Source organism: Capra hircus, chromosome 25 (genome assembly GCF_001704415.2).
Source record: "Capra hircus breed San Clemente chromosome 25, ASM170441v1, whole genome shotgun sequence".
In the NCBI taxonomy this organism is placed as follows: Eukaryota; Metazoa; Chordata; class Mammalia; order Artiodactyla; family Bovidae; genus Capra; species Capra hircus.
In genome coordinates this window covers 34,996,031-35,016,872 of record NC_030832.1, presented here as the reverse complement: position 1 = coordinate 35,016,872, position 20,842 = coordinate 34,996,031, and the positions used below count along the sequence as shown (strand labels likewise).

The 20,842-nt window shown below is 37.1% G+C and overlaps 2 protein-coding genes across 2 annotated transcripts in view; one reads left to right on the top strand and one right to left on the bottom strand.

The window, feature by feature from the left end:
* The window catches only part of LOC102181832 (NADPH--cytochrome P450 reductase), a gene marked incomplete in the record, with an annotated part of 1,163,480 nt that overhangs the window by 119,978 nt on the left and 1,022,660 nt on the right, over nt 1–20,842 (bottom strand).
* Nucleotides 16,731–17,660, top strand: LOC102187393 (olfactory receptor 4C46-like). Its single transcript, XM_005701445.1, has one exon. It carries the CDS (start codon nt 16,731–16,733, stop codon nt 17,658–17,660), a length of 930 nt encoding a protein of 309 aa, XP_005701502.1.

The following is a 20,842-nucleotide window of genomic DNA, read 5'->3' as shown; positions in this document are numbered from 1 at the left end:
GATAACAAATAGTAGAATAATGGAGGCAGAAGATAGGATTGGTGAAGTAGAAGATTGAATGGTAGAAATAAATGAATCAGAGAGGAAAAAAGAAATATGAATTAAAAGAAACCAGGACAATATCAGAGACCTCCAGACCAATGTTGAATGTCCCAACATTCAAATCACAGGAGTCCCATAAGTAGAAGACAAAAAGAAAGACCATGAGGAAATACTTGAGGAGATAATAGTTGAAAACTTTCCTAAAATGGGGAAGGAAATAATCACCCAAGTCCAAGAAACCCAGAGAGTCCCAAACAGGATAAACCCAAGGCAAAACACTTCAAGAGACATTTAATCAAATTAACAAAGATCAAACACAAAGAACAAATATCAAAAGCAGCAAGGGAAAAACAACAAATAACATACAAGGGGATTCCCATAAGGATAACAGCTGATCTTTCAATAGAAACTCTTCAGGCCAGAAGGGAATGGCAGGACATACTTAAACTGATGGGAAAAAAAAATAACCTACACCTAGATTACTGTACCCAGTAAGGCTCTCATTCAAATACAAAGGAGAAATCAAAAGCTTTACAGACAAGTAAAAGCTTAGAGAATTCAGCACCACCAAACCAGCTCTCTAACAAATGCTAAAGGATATTCTCTAGACAGGAAACAAAGAAAGGGTGTATAAACCTGAACCCAAAACAATAAAGTAAATAGCAATGGGATCATAATTATCAATGATTACCTTAAACATAAACGGGTTGAATATCCCAAACAAAAGACAAAGACTGGCTTAATGGATACAAAAACAAGACCCCTATATATGTTGTCTACAAGAGACCCACCTCAAAACGGGACACATACAGACTGAAAGTGAATGGCTGGAAAAAGGTATTCCAAGCAAATAGAGACAAAAAGAAAGCAGGAGTAGCAATACTCATATCAGATAAAACAGACTTTAAAACAGAGGGTGTGAAAAGAGACAAAGAAGGACACTATATAATGGTCAAAGGATCAATTCAAGAAGAAGATATTAACAATTATAAATATATATGCACCCAACTTGGGAGCACTGCAATATGTAAGACAAATGCTGACAAATATGAAAGGGGAAATTAACAATAACACAATAATAGTGGGAGACTTTAATACCCCACTCATACCTATGGATAGATCAACTAAATAGACAATTAACAAGAAAACACAAACTTTAAATGACACTATAGACCAGCTACATCTAATTGATATCTATAGGACATTTCACCCCAAAACAATGAATTTCACCTTTTTCTCAAGCGCACACAGAACCTTCTCCAGGATAGATCACATCCTGGCCCATAAATCTAACCTTGGTAAATTCAAAAAAATTGAACTTATTCCAAACATCTTTTCTGACCACAATGCAGTAAGATTAGATCTCAATTACAGAAGAAAAATTATTAAAAATTCCACCATATGGAGGCTGAACAACAGGCTGCTGAATAACCAACAAATCACAGAAGAAATAAAACAGGAAATCAAAATATGCATAGAAATGAATGAAAATGAAAACACAATAACCCAAAACCAGTGGGACACTGTAAAAGCAGTGCTAAGGGGAAAGTTCATACAATAGAGGCATAATTCAAGAAACAAGAAAAAAGTCAAATAAATAACCTAACTCTACACCTAAAGCAACTAGAAAAGGAAGAAATGAAGAACACCAGGGTTAGTAGAAGGAAAGAAATCTTAAAAAATTAGGGCAAAAATAAATGCAAACCAAGCAAAAGAGACCATAGCAAAAACCAACAAAGCCAAAAGCTGGTTCTTTGAAAGGATAAATAAAATTGACAAATCATTAATCAGAGTCATCAAGAAACAAAGGGAGAAAAATCAAATCAATAAAATTAGAAATGAAAATGGAGAGATCACAACAGAAAACACAGAAATACAAAGGAACATAAGAAACTACTATCAGCAATTATATGCAAATAAAATGGACAACTTGGAAAAAATGGACAAATTCTTAGAAAAGTACAACTTTTAAAAGTGAGCCAGGAAGAAATAGAAAATCTTAACAGACCCATCACAAGCACAGAAATTGAAACTGTAATCAGAAATCTTCCAGGAGCGGTCCTAAGATGGTGGAGGAATAGGATGGGGATACCACTTTCTCCCTCACAAATTCCTCATAAGAACATTTCAACGCTGAGCAACCTCCACAAAACAACTTCTGAATGCTGGCAGAGGACATCAGGCATACAGAAAAGCAGATCATTGTCTTCAAAATCATGTAGGAAAAATATAAAAGACAACAAAAGAGACAAAGAAGGGGGGAGGGAGCTCCGTCCTGGGAAGGGAAGCCCATCCCAGGAAGGGAATTTTAGGAAGAGAGGTTTCCAAACACCAGGAAACACTCCCTGCCAAGTCTGTGGCAAGCCTTGGAAGCACAAAGGGGAACATAACAGGAAGGAAAAATAAATAAATAATTAAAACCAACAGATTACAAGCCCAACAGTAACTCCCCCAGAGGAAAAGCAGCACAGACGCCTGCATCCACCACTAGCAAGTGGGGGCAGGGCAGGGAGGTGCAGGAGGCGCGGCTTCAGTGCTTTGTAAAAATCGGGCAGGAACACCCCATGCATAACCAGAACGAACTAACTTGGGCTAGCAAACCAGACTGTGGGATAGCTACCACGTGAAAAGCTCAAACATAAGACACTGCCAGGACCGTGCACAGAACAAAGGATGGAACAGAAATAGCTGGCTGCAGACCATCTCCCGCTGGAGACAGGCAGCCAGAGCTGTAAGGGCTGGAAAGGGGCAATCGCAGCCCCGGAGAGACTTTACCTACCAAACTGCAAGCAGGCTTCTTTGCTAAGACTTCTGGGGGTTCTGGACAGTCAGCATCTGCCTCACAAGGGGGCTCCAGCGGTACACCCAGAAAACTGAGCAGCAGAGACAGGAAAGGCGACAAATTGCAGTGACCGTGCTCGCCAAACACCTGAGCTACTCAGATCTGGGAAGGGCACAAAACGCAGTCCCAACTGAATCTGCACCTCTGAAGGCTACCTGAGTGCCAAACCTGAGGGGCTTATACCGGGGAGGTGCACACAGCCTAGGGCCGGCCTCAGATGGTTCCCGGCTGAGCAACGTAGAACCAGAACAGTTTGTGCGCTGCGAGAAGGGACAGGTCCAGTGGGGCTGAGACACTGCATGCACATGACAGTGTTATTTGTTTGCAGCATTCCTCCCTCCCCACAGAGCAACTGAACAAGTAAACCTAAAAAAAAAAGTGTCCACCACCGCCCCCCTTGTGTCAGGATGGAAATCAGACACTGAAGAGACCAGCAAACAGAAGTTAAACAGAGGGAACCGCCTTAGAAATGACCCCACACTGCCCACAAAACCAGAGAAAGGGCCAGATATATCTTTACTATTTTTACAATCATTCTTTTTTTTTCTTTTTTTCTTTTTTTTTTTTTTTTTAGTTGTTGTTGTTGATGCTGTTGTATGGTCGTTTTTTCTTCTTTTCTTTTTCTTCTTTTTTTTCCCTAACTTTTTAAAATTGTAAAGTCCTCTATTTCTCTCTAATTTTTATTTCTATAACCTACTATTATGTTTCAAAAAAAAAGACTTTATTTTTTAAAGCAAAAACCATATATAGTCTTTGTGTGGTTGTTGTTGGTGTTTTTTCTAATAATTCTTGTGGCTTCATTTTTTTTTGGTTTTCTTGTTTTTTGTTTTTGTTTTTTTCTTTTTTTTCTTTTCTCCTTCTTCTTTTCTTTAATATTGTATTTTTGAAAATCCAACCTCTACTCTAGATTTTTAATCTTTGCTTTTTGTTTTTTTTGTCGTCAATTTTGTACATTTAAAAACCCAAACTTCACTACCCAATTTTATCTGAGAGCAAGATTGCTGGCTTGACCACTCTCTTCTCCTTTGGACTCTCCTTTCTCTCCCCCAGGTTGCCTCTGTCTCCTCCCTCCCCCTTCTCTTCTCAATCCAAATCTGTGAATCTCTGTGTGTTCCAGACAGGAGAACACCTAAGGAACTGGTTACTGGCTGAGTTTGTCTCTCTCCTTTTCATTTCCCTCTTTTATCCTCCTGGCCACCTCTGTCTACTTCCTCCCTCTCCTCTTCCCTGTATAACTCCATGAATACCTCTGAGCGGTCCAGAAATGAGAGCACACATAAGGAAGTAATTACTGGCTAGCTTGCTCTCTCCTCTTTTGATCCCAACTCATCTCATTCCACTCACCTCTAACTACCCCCTCCCTCTTCTCTTATCCATGAAACTCAGTGAACCTCTCTGGGGGTCCCTCAATGTGGAGAAACTTTTCATCTTTAACCTAGATGTTTTATCATTAGTGCAGTATAGATGGAGAAGGCCTGAGGCTACTGTAAAAATAAAACTAAAAAACCAGAAGCAGGAGGCTTAAGTCCAAAGCATGAGAACATCAGAGAACTCCTGAATCCAGGGAACATTAATCAATAGGAGCTCATCAAATGCCTTCATACCTACACTGAAACCAAGCTCCACCCAAGGGCCAACAAGTTCCAGAGCAAGACATACCATGCAAATTCTCCAGCAACACAGGAACACACTCCTGAGCTTCAATATACAGGCATCTCAAAGTTACTCCAAAACCATTGACATCTCATTACCCATTACTGGTCATTCCATTGCACTCCAGAGAGAAGAAACCCAGCTCCACCCACCAGAACTCCAACACAATCCTCCCTAATCAGGAAACACTGACAAACCACTGATACAACCCCAGCCTCATTGAAGAAGCTCCATAATAAAGAGAACCCCACAAATTACCAGAATATAGAAAGGCCACCCCAAACGCAGCAATATAACCAAGATGAAGAGACAGAGGAATACTCAGCAGGTAAAGGAACAGGAGAAATGCCCACCAAACCACACAAAAGAGGAAGAAATAGGGAATCTACCTGAGAAATAATTCTGAATATTGATGGTGAAAATGATCCAAAATCTTGAAATCAAAATGGAATCACAGATAAATAGCCTGGAGACAAGGATTGAGAAGATGCAAGAATGGTTTAACAAGGACCTAGAAGAAATAAAAAAGAGTCAGTATACAATGAATAACCCAATAAATGAGATCAGAAACACTCTGGAGGTAACAAATAGCAGAATAACAGAGGCAGAAGATAGGATTAGTGAAATAGAAGATAGAATGGTAGAAATAAATGAATCAGAGAGGAAAAAAGAAAAACGAATTAAAAGAAATGAGGACAATCTCAGAGACCTCCAGGACAATATGAAACGCTCCAACATTTGAATTATAGGAGTCCCAGAAGAAGAAGACAAGAAGAAAGACCATGAGAAAATCCTTGAGGAGATAATAGTTGAAAACTTCGCTAAAATGGGGAAGGAAATAATCACCCAAGTCCAAGAAACACAGAGAGTTCCAAATAGGATAAACCCAAGGTGAAACACCCCAAGACACATATTAATCAAATTAACAAAGTTCAAACACACAGAAAAACAAATATTAAAAGCAGCAAGGGAAAAACAACAAATAACACACAAGAAGGATCCCATAAGGATAACAGCTGATCTTTCAATAGAAACCCTTCAGGCCAGAAAGGAATGGCAAGACGTACTTAAAGTGATGAAAGAAAATAACCTACAGCCCAGATTACTGTACCCAGAAAGGATCTCATTCAAATATGAAGGAGAAATCAAAAGCTTTTCAGACAAGTAAAAGCTGAGAGAATTCTGTACCACCAAACCAGCTCTCCAACAAATGCTAAAGGATATTCTCTAGACAGGAAACACAGAAAGGGCATATAAACCCGAACCCAAAACAATAAAGTAAATGGTAACGGGATCATACTTATCAATAATTACCTTAAATGTAAATGGGTTGAATGCCCCAACCAAAAGGCAAAGACTGGCTGAATGGACACAAAAACAAGACCCCTCTAAATGCTGCTTACAAGACACCCACCTCAAAATAAGGGACACATACAGACTGAAAGTGAAGGTCTGGAAAAAGATATTCCACGCAGAGACCAAAAGAAAGCAGGAGTGGCAATACTCATATCCAATAAAATAGACTTTAAAACAAAGGCTGTGAAAAGAGACAAAGAAGGGCAATACATAATGATCAAAGGATCAATCCAAGAAGAAGATATAACAATTATCTATCTATCTATCTATCTATCTATCTATCTATCTATCTATATATATATATATGCACCCAACATAGGAGCACCACAATATGTAAGACAAATGCTAAGAAGTATGAAAGGGAAAATTAACAATAACACAATAATAGTGGGAGACTTTAATACCCCACTCACACCTATGGACAGATCAACTAAATAGAAAATTAACAAAGAAACACGAACTTTAAATGACACAATAGACCAGTTAGACCTAATGGATATCTATAGGACATTGCACCCCAAAACGATGAATTTCACCTTTTTCTCAAGTGCTCACGGAACCTTCTCTAGGATAGATCACAACCTGGGCCACAAATCTGACCTTGATAAATTCAAAAAAACTGAAATCATTCCAAGCATCTTTTCTGACCATAATGCATTAAGATTAGATCTCAGTTACAGGAGAAAAAAAAACTATTAAAAATTCGAACATACGGAGGCTGAACAACACGCTTCTGAATAACCAACAAATAACAGAAGAAAGCAAAAAAGAAATCAAAATATGCATAGAAACTAATGAAAATGAAAACACAGCACACCAAACCCTGTGGGACACTATAAAATCAGTACTAAGAGGAAAGTTCAGAGCAATACAGGCTTACCTCAAGAAACAAGAAAAAACTCAAATAAATAACCTAACTCTACACCTAAAACAATTAGAAAAGGAAGAAATGGAGAACCCCAGAGTTAGTAGAAGGAAAGAAATCTTAAAAAATTAGGGCAAAAACAAATGCAAGAGAAACAAAAGAGACCATAGCAAAAATCAACAAAGCCAAAAGCTGGTTCTTTGAAAGGATAAATGAAATTGACAAACCATTAACCAGACTCATCAAGAAACAAAGGGAGAAAAGTCAAATCAATAAAATTAGAAATGAAAATGGAGAGATCACAACAGACAACACAGAAATACAAAGGATCATAAGAGACTACTATCAGCAATTATATGCCAATAAAATGGGCAACGTGGAAGAAATGGACAAATTCTTAGAAAAGTACAACTTTCCAAAACTGAACCAGGAAGAAATAGAAAATCTTAACAGACCCATCACAAGCACGGAAATTGAAACTGTAATCAGAAATCTTCCAGCAAACAAAAGCCCAGGTCCAGATGGCCTCACAGCTGAATTCTACTAAAAACATAGAGAGGAGCTAACATTGATCCTACTCAAACTCTTCCAGAAAATTGCAGAGGAAGGTAAACTTCAAAACTCATTCTATGAGGCCAACATCACCCTAATACCAAAACCTGAAAAAGATGCCACAAAAAAAAAGAAAACTACAGGCTAATATCACTGTTGAACATAGATTCAAAAATCCTTAACAAAATCCTAGCAATCAGAATCCAACAACACATTTAAAAGATCATACACCATGACCAAGTGGGCTTTATCCCAGGGATGCAAGGATTCTTCAATATCCGCAAGTCAAATCAATGTAATTCACCACATTAACAAATTCAAAAATAAAAGCCATATGATTATCTCAATAGATGCAGAGAAGGCCTTTGACAAAATTCAACATTGATTTATTTTAAAAACTCTTCAGAAAGCAGGAATAGAATCAATATACCTCAATATAATAAAAGCTATATATGACAAACCCACCATAAATATTCTCAATGGTGAAGAACTGAAAGCATTTCCCCTAAAGTCAGGAACAAGACAAGGGTGCCCACTTTCACCGCTACTATTCAACATAGTTCTGGAAGTTTTGGCCACAGCAATCAGAACAGAAAAATAAATAAAAGAAATCCAAATTGGAGAAGAAGAAGTAAAACTCTCACTGTTTACAGATGACATGATCTTCTACATAGAAAACCCTAAAGACTCCACCAGAAAATTAACAGAGCTAATCAATGAATATAGTAAAGTTGCAGGATATAAAATCAACACACAGAAATCCCTTGCATTCCTATACACGAATAATGAGAAAGTAGAAAAGAAATTAAGGAAATAATTCCATTCACCATTGCAACGAAAAGAATAAAACACTTAGGAATATATCTACCTAAAGAAACTAAAGACCTATATATAGAAAACTAAAAAACATTGATGAAATAAATCAAAGAGGACACTAATAGATGGAGAAATATACCATGTTCATGGATTGGAAGAATCAATATAGTGAAAAATAGTATACTACCCAAAGCAATCTACATATTCAATGCAATACCTATCAAGCTACCAGTGATATTTTTTCACAGAACTAGAACAAATAATTTCAAGATTTGTATGGAAATACAAAACACCTCGTATAGCCAAATCAATCTTGAGAAAGAAGAATGGAACTGGAGGAATCCACTTGCCTGACTTCAGGCTCTACTACAAAGCCACAGTCATCAAGACAGTATGGCACCAGCATAAAGACAGAAATATAGATCAACGGAACAAAATAGAAAGCCCAGAGATAAATCCACACACATATGGACACCTTATCTTTGACAAAGGAGGCAAGAATATGCAATGGAGTAAAGACAATCTCTTTAACAAGTGGTGCTGGGAAAATTGGTCAACCACTTGTAAAAGAATGAAACTAGATCACTTTCTAACACCGCACACAAAAATAAACTCAAAATGGATTAAAGATCCAAATGTAAGACCAGAAAAAATAAAACTCCTAGAGGAGAACATAGGCAAAACACTCTCCGACATAAATCACGGCAGGATCCTCTATGATCCACCTCCCAGAATTCTGGAAATAAAAGCAAAAATAAACAAATGGGATCGAATTAAAATTAAAAGCTTCTGCACAACAAAGGAAAATATAAACAAGGTTAAAGACAGCCTTCTGAATGGGAGAAAATAATAGCAAATGAAGCAACTGACAAACAACTAATCTCAAATATATGCAAGCAACTCCTGCAGCTCAATTCCAGAAAAATAAATGACCAGAACTAAATTGACATCTCTAAAAAGAAGACATATGGATGGCTAACAAACACATGAAAAGATGCTCAACATCACTCATTATTAGAGAAATGCAAATCAAAACCACAATGAGGTACCACTTCACACCAGTCAGAATGTCTGCGATCCAAAAGTCTGCAAGCAATAAATGCTGGAGAGGGTGTGGAGAAAAGGGACTCCTCTTTCACTGTTGGTGGGAATGCAAACAAGTACAGCCACTATGGAGAACAGTGTGGAGATTCCTTAAAAAATTACAAATAGAACTGCCTTATGACCCAGCAATCCTACTGCTGGGCATACACAACGAGGAAACAAGAATTGAAAGAGACACATATACCCCAATGTTCGTTGCAGCACTGTTTATAATAGCCAGGACATGGAAACAACCTATATGTCCACCAGCGGATGAATGGATAAGAAAGCTGTGGTACATATACACAATGGAGTATTACTCAGCCATTAAAAAGAATACATTTGAATCAGTTCTAATGTGATGGATGAAACTGGAGCTAATTATACAAAGTGAAGTAAGCCAGAAAGAGAAACACCAATACAATATACTAACACATGTATATGGAGTTTAGAAAGATGGCAATTATGACCCTGTATGCAAGACAGCAAAAGAGAAACAGATGTGTATAACGGACTTTTGGACTCAGAGGGAGAGGGAGAGGGTGGGGTGATTTGGGAGAATGGCACTGAAGCATGTATACTATCATGTAAGAAATGAATCGCCAGTCTATGTCCGATGCAGGATACAGGATGCTTGGGGCTGGTGCAGGGAGATGACCCAGAGAAATCTTATGGGGTGGAAGGTGGGAGTTGGTTCATGTTTGGGAATGCATGTACACCCGTGGTGGATTCATGTCAATGTATGGCAAAACCAATACAGTATTGTAAAGTAAAATAAAGTAAAAATGAAAATTTTAAATATATATATACATATATAAAGAAATCTTCCAGCAAACAAAAGCCCAGGTACAGACGGCTGCACAGCTGAATTCTACCAAAAATTTAGAGAGGAGCTAACATCGATCCTACTCAAACTTTTCCAGAAAATTGCAGAGGAAGGTAAACTTCCAAACTCATTCTATGAGGCCAACATCACCCTAATACCAAAACCTGACAAAGATGCCACAAAGAAGAAAAAGACAGGACAATATCACTGATGAATATAAACTCAAAAATCCTTAACAAAATTCTAGCAGTCAGAATCCAACAACACATTTAAAAGATCATACACCATGACCAAGTGGGCTTTATCCCAGGGATGCAAGGATTCTTTAATATCCGCAAATCAATCAATGTAATTCGCCACAGTAACAAATTGAAAAAATAAAAGCCATATGATTATCTCCATAGATGCAGAGAAGGCCTCCGACAAAATTCAACATCCATTTTATGATAAAAACTCTCCAGAAAGCAGGAATAGAATCAATATACCTCAACATAACAAAAGCTATATATGACAAACTCACGACAAATATTATCCTCAATGGTGAAAAAATGAAAGCATTTCCCCTAAAGCCAGGAACAAGTCAAAGGTGCCCACTTCCACCACTACAATTCAACATAGTTCTGGAAGTTTTGGCCACAGCAATCAGAGCAGAAAAAGAAATAAAAGGAATCCAAATTGGAAAAGAAGAAGTAAAACTTTCACTGTTTGCAGATGACATGATCCTCTACATAGAACACCCTAAAGACTCCACCAGAAAATTATTATAGCTAATCAATGAATATAGTAAAGTTGCAGGATATAAAATCAACACACAAAACTCCCTTGCATCCCTATACACTAATAATAAGAAAATAGAAAGAGAAATTACGGAAACAATTCCACTTGCCATTGCAAAGCAAACAATAAAATACTTAGGAATATATCTATCTAAAGAAACTAAAGACCTATATATAGAAAACTATAAAACACTGGTGAAAGAAATAAAAGCAAACATGGAGAAATATACCACGTTCATAGATCAGAAATATCAATATAGTGAAAATGAGTATACCCAAAGCAATCTATATTTTCAATGCAATCCCTATAAAGCTACCAATGGTATTTTTCACAGAGCTAGAACAAATAATTTCACAATTTTTATGGAAATACAAATAACCTCTAATAGCCAAATCAATCTTGAGAAAGAAGAGTGGAACTGGAGGAATCAACCTGCCTGACTTCAGGCTCTACTACAAAGCCACAGTCATCAAGACAGTATGGTACTTGCACAAAGACAGAACTATAGATCAGTGGAACAAAATAGAAAGCCCAGAAATTAAATCCACGTACCTATGAACACCTTATCTTTGACAAGTTGGCTAGAATATACAATGGAGGATAGACAATGCCTTTTACAAGTGGTGCTGGGAAAACTGGTCAACCACTTGAAAAAGAATGAAACTAGAACACTTTCTAACACCATACAGAAAAAATAAATTCAAAATTGATTAAAGATCTAAATGTAAGACCAGAAACTATAAAACTCCTAGAGGAGAACATAGGCAAAACACTCTCTGACATAAATCACAGCAGGATCCTCTATGACCCACCTCCCAGAATATTGGAAATAAAAGCAAAATTACATAAATGGGACCTAATTAAAATCAAAGCTTCTGCATAACAAGGAAACTATAGGCAAGGTGAAAAGACAGCCTTCAGAATAGGAGAAAATAATAGCAAATGAAGCAACTGACAAACAACTAATCTCAAAAGTATACAAGCAACTCCTGCAGCTCAATTCCAGAAAAATAAATGACCCAATCAAAAAATGGGCCAAAGAACTAAACAGACCTTTCTCCAAACAGACATTTCACCCATATGAAAAGATGCTCAACATCACTCATTATCAGAGAAATGCAAATGAAGACCACAATCAGGTACCATTTCACACCAGTCAGAATGTCTGCGATCCAAAAGTCTACAAGCAATAAATCCTGGAGAGGGTATGGAGAAAAGAGAACCCTCTTACACTGTTGATGGGAATGAAAACTAATACAGCCACTATGGAAAACAGTGTGGAGATTCCTTAAAAAACTGGAAATAGAACTGCCTTATAATGGACAGGGAGGCCTGACATGCTGCATTTCATGAGGTCTCAAAGAGTTGGACACGAATGAGCGGCTGAACTGAACTGAACTGAACTGATGACACAGCAATCCCACTACTGGGCATACACACCAAGTAAACCAGAATTTAAAGAGACACATGTACACCAATGTTCATCACAGCACTCTTTATAATAGCCAGGACGTGGAAGCAACCTAGATATCCATCAGCAGATGAATGGATAAGAAAGCTGTGATACATATACACAATGGAGTATTACTCAGCCATTAAAAAGAATCAGTTCTAATGAGGCAGATGAAACTGGAGCCTATTATACAGAGTGAAGTAAGCCAGAAAGGAAAACACCAATACAGTATACTAATGCATATATATGGAATTTAGAAAGATGGTAGTGATCAGCGAAACACTGTATGCGAGACAGCAAAAGAAACACAGATGTATAGAACAGTCTGTTGGTCTCTGTGGGAGAGGGAGAGGGTGGGATGATTTGGGAGAATGGCATTGAAATATGTATCATATCATATATGAAATGAATCGCCAGTCCAGGTTTGATGCATGATACAGGATGCTTGGGGCTGGTGCATTGGGATGACCCAGAGGAATGGTACAGGGAGGGAGGTAGGAGGGGGATTCAGGATGGGGAACATGTGTACACCCATGGCAGATTCATGTTGATGTATGGCAAAACCAATACAATATTGTAAAGTAATTAGCATCCAATTAAAATAAATAAATCTAAAAAAAAGTAAATAAATAAATAAAATAAAGCCCACAGAATGGGAGAAAATATTTGCAAATAACACAGCTAACAAAGGATTAGATTTCCAGATTTACAAATACCTCATGCAGCTCAATTAAAAGAAAAAGCAGATCTAAATAGACATTCATCAATATAAACAGATGCCAGGAGGCACATGACAAGATGCACACATTGCTAAGTATTATAGAAATGCAAATTAAAATTGCAATGAGACATCAACTCACAGCTGTCAGAATGACCATCATCAAACAATCTACAACCAGTAAATACTGGAAATGGTGTGGAGAAAAAATAATGCTCCAACACTGTGGAAGAGAATGTAAATTGATACAACCAGTATGGAGAACAATATGGATTTTTATTAAATGAAACTAAAAATAAAGCTACCATATGATCTAGCAATCCTACTCCTGGATATATATCTGGAGAAAGCATGGTTCATAAGGATACATGCACTCCAGTGTTCATTGCAGTGCTGTTTACAATAGCCAATACAAAGAAGCAATTAATCGTCCATCAATAGATGAATGGATAAGGAAGATATAGTACACATATATGGAAGTTTTCTCTCTGACATGATCTCACAGGGTAACTACATCACAGATATTACTCTGATGGAATTACACCATCCTTGTTATTTATACAACAGTCAGCCTACTTAGAAAGCCAGGTTCAGATAGAGAAAGGACACTCACATATTCTGGCTCTAAATGCAGGGATTCCAATCCCCCACTCAAAATGAGTGTTTCCCAACCATGTCTCTAGAGAATACCTGTTTCTAAGACAAAATATTTCCATCAAAGCAGATAATTAGTTCCTGGGAGAGAAAGTTGCAGCTATAAACCAGGTCCTAGAACCTACATGGCAAACTTGGTAAATAGCCACACGTGCAATTGAAAATGCCTTTTCTTGTTCATATTTTCCAGAGAAATATTTGTCAAAAGTGGAAAGACCCATTTGAATACATTTCCACCACACATTCTGCCTCCTAGCTTTTGGATCAGATCATTCATGGAAGATCATTTTACCTTGGTATTTTAAGTGAATTTATTCTAAATTCAAGTCCCAGATTTTCTGTGAAACCATTTTCAGTCTTTAGGCTAGAAGAAAAGATTTAAACCTATCCAAAGACTTACTTATCTTCTATCAACTTGATATTGAATTATCTGAATAGCCTCTTTCTGAGTGTGTCATATCATTCCTATTGAAAGCTTCTTATCCAAAGAGGAGGCCAATTTAAAAATGGAATTAGTTCTGAATACCTTCAAATATCATTAATATCATCTAAGATCAGAAGGTAAGTTTTTCAATAGTTCTGTTAGTAAATTAGAAAAGATTGTTATTTTCCATATATAGTAATTGTTATGTTTTAATACTTTTCAAATAAAATAGTAAAACCTTTTACATTCACCACCTTTCTTCAAAAGATATTTGATAAATTTCATAAACCTAATTTGACAGAAGAAAATACTAGTCTCACTGAGATTAAGAAATTTGTTACGATCCTTTTCTCTAACACCAGATATACTTATTTTGTCATTGGACTTTAAATAATTGAGACTACTCATGAGTATGAAAATAAAACAAATGAATTTCACACACAAAAATATATAAATGTAAATATTAGATGATATGAATCATCACTTGTTTAGTTCAAACATGCATATGAAGAACTTCCTGGGAGCAAATGCTGAATATAATTTGGATCTCTGTGACTTCTTTAAAAGTAAAATTGGAGATGATTCTTCCTCAGTCTATCGTATGGTCAAATGTTTAGATGTATCATTGCCAAAAATATCGATTCCTCCTAATCCTGAGTGCATAAATAGCCATACAAGTGAGGAAGGTCCTCTGTGTGTCCCAACAGTGTGGTGCTTGCATTCATAGGTCTCTTCAAACAGTTTTCATGATAGCCTGGGAGGTGAGGTGGATTATACTTCTCACTTGATACTGAAAATAAAAAATCTAAGATGCTAAGAAATGCACCTCAGATTAACAAGTAGCAAGTGGGAAAAGGCAAGATTCTAATCTGGACCTTCTGATTCCCAAGCCAATATGCTCTCCCAATGGGATTGTCAGTTTCAAAGTCATTTGCAACATTTTGCAGAAGAGTGTGGGTTCATGCTTTATAGGGAAATTTTCGATGAAAGAAATATGGGTAGGGAAGAGAAAAAGATAAAATTGACCTTTGATGAAAGCAATACCATATAGTTATAAACATTGGGGATTTCAGTAAATTATACTGTGTGTGTACGTCTCTGATCCTTGTATAGGTTGATTAAATTTATATATAAAACTGTCTCTGAAGTAAGATAAAGATAAATATGATTATATTGGTTCCATTTTTAAAAGTTTACTAATTTAGCATTGTTTATTGTAATGATTGTATAGGTTATGGTTTAAGAATTTGAAACAAAATTTAAACTAATTTAAACTCTGTTCTTTGTAGCTGCCTGAGTTTACATAGAATTCTTAACTTCTCTAAGCTTCTACTTCCTAATGTGTAAAATAAGCATAAAAATGATAGTAGTAAGCACACGTTTTTAGTGAAGCTTAAATAATGAAATATCTTCAGTTCAGTTCAGTTCAGTTTCTCAGTCATGTCTGACTCTTTGCGACTCCATGGACTGCAGCACGCCAGGCCTCCCTGTCCGTCACCAACTTCAGGAGTGTACTCAAACTCATGTCCATTGAGTCGCTGATGCCATCCAATCATCTCATCCTCTGCCATCCCTTTCTCCTCTAGCCATCAATCTTTCCCAGCGTCAGGGTCTTTTCAAATGAGTCAGCTCTTCACAACAGGTGGCCAAAGTATTGGATGGCCTCTTATAGCACAGTAAATGTTCAGCAACTTTTAACTAATATTATTATTACTACTATATTTTTACTATTATATACTAAGTTTCGTTCTCATCTGCTATATGAAAGAAATATACATAGACTGTAATTATGCTGTGCATATAGCAATTGATCTTTAAAGTGTATTTATCAGCAATTGATCATTAAAGTGTGTTTAATGTTATTGGATTTAGGAAACATGTTTATTTTACTGGGTTTCCCCAGTGGCACAGCTAGTAAAGAATCCACCTGCAATGTGGGAGACCTGGGTTTGATCCCTGGGTTGGTAAGATGCCCTAGAGGAGGGAACGGCTACCCACTCTAGTATTCTGGCACAGTAGCTTCTATACCTTTTTATTACTTTCCCAAAGCTCTGTTACAGTTTATGTGAACTATTATAGTCTGATACTAATGTTTTTCTGTCTTCCCTCCCCTTACTAAACCTCATCCCACTTCATACAAGTCAGAAAAAGATCATCTTTGGAATTAAATCCAACACACCCTCTCTCTCACGTCCCTCTTCATCCTTACTCTCATATTTTCATTTAACTTACATGGTTTCTCATGTCCTAAGAATAAAGGGAAAACCGCTGGGTTTTGCATCTGTAGCCTTTACATCCATATTCTGCCTTTCATCTCAGGTTTGGCTGTCACTGTATGTGAGCTCTATTGATTCATATTGGGCTTGCGTCATCTCACATGAGTATATGTGCACAGAAATTCTCCCGCCTGTGTGTTCAGAGTCCCTCATGTCTCTAACTCTAAGCATTCTCTCTCCCCAGGGGAGAATGCAAGTTACCTTTAACAAATCAGAAACGTTTTTCCTATGTCAAGAAAAGAACTCAAAAATTCAGAACTCCATAGAACCTGGACATTTATTATTATTATTATTTTTTATTACATGGAGAGGCTTAGTGAACTCAAGGTTGAGGCGCTGAAAAGTAACTTTTTTTTTTTTTCAGGTAACATAATGAACCATAATACAAAATAAATGGAGAATAGGAACAACGTGACAGAGTTTGTTCTCTTGGGGCTCACACAGGATCCAAAATTGCAGAAGGTCATATTTGTTGTGTTTTTGGTCGTCTACATCACTTCTGTGGTAGGAAATTTGTTCATCATGGTCATCATTATAGTCAGTCCATTACTGAGTTCTCCCATGTACTTTTTTCTGGCTTATCTCTCCCTTATTGATGCTTGCTACTCCTCTGTAAATACCCCTAAACTGATCTTTGATTCCCTCTGTGAAAGGAAGACCATCCTCTTCAATGGATGCATGACCCAAATCTTTGGGGAACATTTCTTCGGAAGTGCTGAGGCCATCCTGCTCACTGTAATGGCCTATGACCGCTATGTGGCCATCTGCAAGCCCTTGCACTACACAAGCATCATGAACTGGAGGGTGTGTTGGCTGCTAATTGGAGTGGCATGGGTGGGAGGCTTTCTTCATGGAATCATACAAATCTTTTTCATCTTCAGATTACCCTTCTGTGGCCCTAATGTCATAGACCACTTTTTGTGTGATCTGATCCCTTTGCTAAATCTTGCCTGCACTGATACTCACACTCTAGGATTATTTGTTGCTGCCAACAGTGGTTTCATCTGTCTTATAAACTTCATCCTCTTGATGGGCTCCTATGTGGTCATTCTGTGCTCCCTAAGGAACCACAGTTTGGAGGCGAGGCGCAAGGCCCTCTCCACTTGCATCTCCCACATCACAGTTGTCACCATGCTTCTTGTGCCCTGCATTTTTGTATATCTGAGACCTCCAGTTTCTTTACCAATTGATAAAGCAGTGGCTGTATTCTACACTATGATAACTCCCATGTTAAATCCTTTCATCTATACCTTGAGAAATGCCCAGATGAAAAATGCCATTAGGAATTTGTGTAATAGAAAAGCTATTTCAGGTGATAAATAAGAGGTACACGGAGACCAGCATTGATTCTCCTGGTGCAAAGTTCAGAAGGACATTATTGATGCTTTCAGCAAAGAACTTTGAGATAAAGGGGGAGGGGGGAAATAGCCACTACAAATCATAGATTCCACAATGGGTAGAAGAAACGATGCATGAAATATGAGACAACCTGGCAGGAGACTACTTTTTCATGTTTGGAACATTCTGCCAAGTTAAGACTTAGTTTTTCTAGCTTTATCTATCCATATGCCTTAATAAATTCATTCTAATAAAACAAAAAATAAATACACTGATATTGAGCAGTAATATCCATAACTATCCAAATAAGTAGGCATTGCTATTATCCTCATTTTATAGGTGATTAAACAAATAGAATGGAAAAATTCCAAAGCAGAAATATTGAAGAACCATATTTTTAGCTGCTGTCTCAGATCATGTTCTTAACTACAGAAATATGCCACCAGACAATAATACAAACGTAACATTAAATCATTTCTGACTCTTTGGGACCCCATGGACTACAGGACCCCAGACTCCTCTGTCCTCCACTCTCTCTTAGAGTTTGCTCAGACTCATGTCTGTTGAGTTGGTGATGCTATCCTAGGATCTCATCTGCCTCCCCTTCTCCTTTTGTCTTCATTCGTTAAGCATGAAGATCTTTTCCAATGAGTCAGTTCTTTGTACCAAGTGGCCAAAATATCGGAGCTTCACCTTCAGCATTAGTCCTTCTGATGAAGAGTCAGGGCTGATTTACTTGAGGAAAGACTCGTTGGATCTCCTTTCAGTCCTAGGCACTCTCAAGAGTCTTATACAGCACCACAGTTTGAAAGCATCAATTCTTCAGTGCTCAGACTTCTCTATAGTCAAAATCTCACATGGGCACATGACTATTGGAAAACCATAATGATACTACTTACCATTTATTGAGACCAGGACTGTGCTGAAATTGTTTATATGGTGTGTGCTAAGTCACTTTAGTCATGTTCATCTCTTTGTGACCCTGTGGACTGTAGCCCACCGGGATTCTTTGTCCATATATATATATATATATATATATATATATATATATATATATGTGTGTGTGTGTGTGTGTGTGTGTGTGTGTGTGTGTGTGTGTATGGTATGTGGAATGTAACACTGTGGCACATAACTCCCCTCTAGGTCATCACAGAGCACTGAGCTGAGCTCTCTGTGCTGTACAGCAGCTTTCCTCTAACTATTTTACACATGATGTTTTCAATGCTATTCTCTAAGTTCATCCAGACCCTCTTTCCTCCACTGTGCCCACAAATCAATTCTCAACATCTGCACCTCTAGTCCTACCTTACAAATAGGTTCATCTTTGCCTTCTTTCTAGATTCCATATACATGCATTAATATATGATAAACAATGGAACATTTAAACTTTAAGGGGAATTTAAGGAATGTTGTACAATATTCCAAATTTTCTTATTGCATTAAGAATCACTTTGTATTGCTCATGTTACAATCTTATCTTGATAACCCATCGAAAAGAGTGAAGATTCAAGTAAAAGAATGATCTAATATCAGACAGGAATTTCTATTTATTAAACAAATTAAGTCATACTCTGTAGAACATTCACCTACTTGCTAATAATATTATCTTCAAGGCACAATGTCTGATTTATGATAAATGTTAGATGAATAAATGTAAGTATAAGAGAAGATGAATAAATTAAATAAAATATTGGGCAAAATGTAGTATTGCAGACTAGGAAATTTCTTCTACCATTACCTGTTTCAGACTCAGAGAAGTAATCAAATATATGTCTCTTGAAAACTAAGATTTGGTTTCATTCCTGTGTAAACTAGGAATAAGGAATAAATTGAAAATAAACTCAATATCTTTTGAACACATACTTTACCTTGATAGTCTACCAGTCCTAAGCATGATATCATCATTCTGTTTTCCCCTATATTTCTCTGTCAATATTTTTTCAATATTTATTATTTTATATTGATTATTTCATATTGATTGGCTTTTATATTTTGATTTAAAAGTCAAAAAATATTTTCTGCATTTCCTTTTTGGTAAAATTTCATTACAAAAATGTATTTGTTTTGTTTTGTTTTTAATTTGTAACCCCATTAAAAAACAACAACAACAACAACAACAACCCGAGCATAAGTATATTCCATTCATTTTACTCACCCTACATTCACTAAACAACACATATTTTTTCAGCCCAAGGAATGTATCAGATAGTGACAGCTGCTGGGTCTTCAGCAGTGAATAAAGAAAAACCTGAATGATGTCTTCACAGACCTTAGATTCATAGACTCCCAGAAGAGAGCAAAAAATTACAACACAGTACTATAAATAGTAAGGTAATTGAAACAAGGGTACTTACTTCAAACGCAATTTTGAGGGACACAGAACAAAGACCTGGGGTTCAGAAAACACTCCAAGGTGAAAAGACATCAGAAATGGGACTCAAAGGGTCAGAGGCATGAATAGACAGTAGATGGAGCAAGAATGTTTTAGAAGAGGAAATATGTAACAAAGTCCAGAAGGTAAAGTGTGTACACAGACTCCTCATAAATGTCACATAGCTGTGGTTACTAAACTTCTGATTCAACAACTATTCATTGAATATGCACTGCACTTCAGGAAGCATGCTAGACACTTAGCTTCTAAAGGGTAAATAGCAAGATAGGGAGCTGATGTGTCCAACTCTGTGAAGAGTCAGACTTGACTGAGCGACTGAACTGAACTGAAGCTGGAGTGATAGGGACAGGAAAGACTACGGAGGGCCTCATAATTGTGTTAAGGCTTAAAACTAAGTACTGTGTGCTGTGCTGAGTCACTCAGTCATATCTGACTCTTTGTGACCCATGGACTCTAGCCCTCCAGGCTCCTCTGTCCATGGGGATTCTCCAGGCAAGAATACTGGAGTGGGTTGCCATGATATTAAAATATATTTTTTTCTCATATTGAAGTATAGATAATTTCTGACATTGTGGGTTCCAGTTGTACAGTGAAGTGATTTCAGTTATATAATTTTTTTTTTCAGATTCTTTTTGGGATGTATTTTAAGCTAGCACATGATGCAGTTAGATTTAAAATTTTAGAATAATGGTTATAGTGAAAAGTTTTAGTTAGTCATGTCCAACTCTCTGTGATCCCATGGACTGTAGTCCATCAGTCTCCTCTGTTCATTGGA

Excerpts from the sequence above, each read along its gene's own strand:
- LOC102187393 (XM_005701445.1), top strand. The coding sequence starts at position 16,731 with ATGGAGAATAGGAACAACGTGACAGAGTTTGTTCTCTTGGGGCTCACA.